This window comes from Mastomys coucha, chromosome X (genome assembly GCF_008632895.1).
Source record: "Mastomys coucha isolate ucsf_1 chromosome X, UCSF_Mcou_1, whole genome shotgun sequence".
NCBI lineage: Eukaryota > Metazoa > Chordata > Mammalia > Rodentia > Muridae > Mastomys > Mastomys coucha.
Window position 1 is genome coordinate 144,454,563 of NC_045030.1, and position 3,537 is coordinate 144,458,099.

Below are 3,537 nucleotides of genomic sequence, written 5' to 3' on the forward strand. Positions count from 1 at the left end.
AGGGCTCTAAGGGCCAGACTGTGGGAGGGCGGAGGTGAACGCTGCTTTAAAGCCCCGTCAGACCACAGGCACTGCGTGACGCGGCATGTGGTTTCTAGGAGAAGGCGAGTAAGCATCACAGTTTTGCAGCGGCAATCCCAGAATTCACCGCGCGCCGCCTCGGGCCGGAACTGCCCGGATAGCCTCTGCTTAGCGCAGAGCTGTGTTGCCCCGGAGCAAGACCTGCCGCTGGCGAGTCTCTGGGGCTGAGCTCTGCGCCTTGAGGAGTTCCCCCTGCAGCCTCGGGCATGAAGAGATCTCTGTAGCTTTTGGGACCGTGGACATTTTTATCAGGTTTGGGGCGTGAAAATGTTCCTGTCAGTGGGGGAGGCGTAACGAGATCCTCGTAAGTTTTGGGGGATGCAAGCAAGATAAATTCTTATTTAAGACGAGACGTCTGTCAGGTGAGGGGGTATAGCAGAACCCTCGGCAGTCTGAGGGGATTGCAAGGCAATGCCTGCCATTTGGAGCTGTGGAAGGGAAAACAAATTCTTTGCTTAGTTTCGCGGGTGTGAGGAAATTCTAGTCAGTTTACTGGGGCTTCGAAGAGATCCTTTTTAGTGACAGGGGTGAGATGAGCTCCCTGTCAGCTTTGGAGTGGAGGACGAAATTGCGGTTTATTTCATTTTGGAGCATAATGAGACTCCTTACTGGTCGGGAAGGAATGATACTGAGAATGACGAAAAGGATCATTTAAACTCTCCCAACGCAATCCCAGAACTGTGATTTGAGTTGGGTGCCTAGTCTTGTTTGTCTTGTTCCTTTAGGCTTTGGGGGGGGGGGGGTAATTCGGAATAACCTGCGGAGACCTTCAGGGATTTCCGCATCTCTGGTTCTTCCTATTTTGGGGGCTAGACAGGGTCTCTCCTCAGCTTCCCTCTTCCCAGCCTCATCCTTTATGCCGCGGTTTGCGTCATAATAAAGGGAGCTGAGAGTCCTGGGAAGCAAGAGGGCAGTGAAGAGAGGGGTTCAGCGAGGGATTAAAGAAGCTTCCCGAAAGCTTTCAGATATTTACGTGAAACCCGGAAAGAAGTTGTCACTGACTTCAGGGCCAAAGAAGGTAGGGGTCTGGGGTAGGCGTTTGGAAGGCAGAGCAGAGCAGAAAGCAGAACGTTCTTTCTGTTCTTTCCAAGTGAAAGAAATCCTGAAGGGTGGGTGGACTTTCTCCACTTAACTCCTGCACTCTCACCAGCTGTGTTGAGTCCTGGCTTGGTTACTCCCTTTTTCAGAACTGGAGGTTGGTACCCAGGGGGTGGGGTGGGGGCGGAGACAAGGAACGATTTGGAAACCCTGGGCCGGAGGAGTCACTTTGTAAAGAAGTGTTGTTTGTGTCTAGCCATCGTCTAGGGAAGGCGCTTGTTGCTGCCTTCTGACCTCGTAAAGCTTCAAAACTGGCACGGCGCAAAACAATCCAACCCCCTGTGAAGATGGCCTCGGTGCCTGTGTATTGCCTCTGTCGACTGCCTTATGATGTGACCCGCTTCATGATCGAGTGTGACATGTGCCAGGACTGGTTTCACGGCAGGTAAGAAGGGCAGGCCAGGCTGGTCAGGGTGCGTTGGCCAGGTGTGTTGTTTTCACTTGCTCTCTCCTTCTCTCAGCTCCGTTTTCTACCTACTGCTCAGAAACTAGCCCCTCTCTCAATTTACTACACTTAGGCTTTTCTATAGCTTCTCGCCCCGCCTACTAGATCCTCTGGTTTCTCTGTTTCCCTATGTGTATTTATTGTACTTTGTATGTATACACGAATATGCACATATACACACATATATATGCATGGGTATTTGATTTTGTAGCTTCGTCCTAGCTACAAAGAAAGTATCAGTTGTGTGGTTGTGTTTTCCCTCATATCCTGCCTTTGGGGGAGGCAGCACTGCATTTTTGAGATATCTGAGTCTAAGAACATGGATTTCTTTGTAACTTACTATCAGTGGCCTTGGCCAAGTTGCTTTTGCTTCTGTGAGCCTCACTTACAAATCAATACCTCTTTCATAGCTGTAAAGCTGTTTGCTTGCATTCTATAAATGGAAGCAGAATGGGAATAATAATTTATTTCTGTGCTGTCAGCAGGACCGTCTAACTAAATTAAAATTAAAAGTCATAGAGTAAAACAACAGGATGAATGCACCTGTCTGTCACCCAGGTTTCCAATGAGGTTAGTGTATGTAATAAAAATCAAAATATTATCCTATTACTGGGGAATTCTTTAATAAAAAACTATTTAGTACCATTCCCTTGCTATATGTTAAATTCTAGAATGTTAAGTTGTCAGTGTTAACTTTCAAAGGAGCTATCCCTGTTATACTCAAAAACAAAATAAGGGTGGGGTCAGTGGATCTCATGTTCAAGGCCTGCCTGAGCTAGTTCAAGGCCAGCATGGCAACTTATCACCATTCTGTCTCAAAAAAAAAAAAAATGTGAAGAGCTCGTGATATAACTCAGTGGTAAGCTCTTGCCTCAAAAATATCAAAAAAAAAAATAGCAAATTATTATTTCATCTTATAGTTGTACATATTTCTGTGTTACTTCCTGGAGGTAGAGATACATTTTCTTTTTCTTTTTAGTATTTCTAATGCTAAATATGCAATAGATATTTAGTATATTTTTGAATAAATGAACAAGTCATAAAAAAAATCTATTGTACTATGACCTTTAGTTTGGAAGTGTGTATGTTCACTATCTCTGGAAAAGGGCTTTTGCTCACAGTGTAGAAATCTTAAACCAGAACAGAAATGAATGTTTCCTTACTTCTTACTCTGTGTTAGACTCCATAACTGACATTCCATAAATTATTTTGTCTGTACCCAAGTCTGAAAGTTAAAGTTTTTTTCTACTTGTGCGGGTTTCTATATGCGGGTGTACACATGTATGGAAGCCAGAGGTCAGCCTCAGGCTTCATTCCTCAGGAGTCAGCCACCTTGTTTTGAGATAGGGTCTCCCAGTGGCCTGCTACTTTATAGTATAGTATAGTATGGTATGGTATGGTATGGTATGGTATGGTATGGTATGGTATAGTATAGTATAGTATAGGCAGGTGGGCCAGATAGCCCCAGGGATTTTCCCATTTCTGTCTCCCTACCACTGGGGTTATATGTATTTGAAACACTTTTACATATGTTCTGGAGATTGAACTAAAGTTCTCATGTTTGCCTAGTAAACACTTTACACGGCCTTCTCCTTAGCCTGAAAGTTACACTTGTGGGAGAACACACTCCTGTGAGAATGTGTATATGCATCCATGTGTGCACATGCACTTGAAGAGGTGTCTGGTAGCTTCCTCTATTGCTCTCCACTTTATCTTTCATGCCAAACCTGGAGCTTGGATTAGGCTAATTGGCTAGCAAGCTCCAGAGATCCTTATCTGTTTTCCCTCATTGCTATGAGGGAAATACATCTCTCCAGCCCAAATCCTACAGATTTCATATCTGCAAAGCTTATGGCTGTGCTCAGTTTTGGGGATTTGAACTCAGGCCCACTTATTTTTCTTTCTTTCTTTCT

General features: G+C 44.8%; 1 protein-coding gene across 5 annotated transcripts in view; it reads left to right on the forward strand.

The window, feature by feature from the left end:
- The first annotated feature begins 41 nt into the window (after positions 1-41).
- The window catches only part of Phf8 (PHD finger protein 8), a 117,372-nt gene continuing 113,876 nt past the window's right edge, over positions 42-3,537 (forward strand). For 2 of the 5 annotated variants that reach the window (XM_031369074.1, XM_031369110.1), the window contains exons 1-2: positions 129-333; positions 1,376-1,564. In XM_031369074.1, coding sequence (XP_031224934.1) covers positions 1,467-1,564 — 98 coding nt within the window. In that variant the 5' untranslated portion in view covers positions 129-333; positions 1,376-1,466. Of the gene's footprint in view, positions 109-128; positions 334-985; positions 1,100-1,172; positions 1,277-1,375; positions 1,565-3,537 lie in introns of those variants that run through there. The other 3 variants (XM_031369102.1, XM_031369091.1, XM_031369081.1) reach the window with 3 other exon arrangements.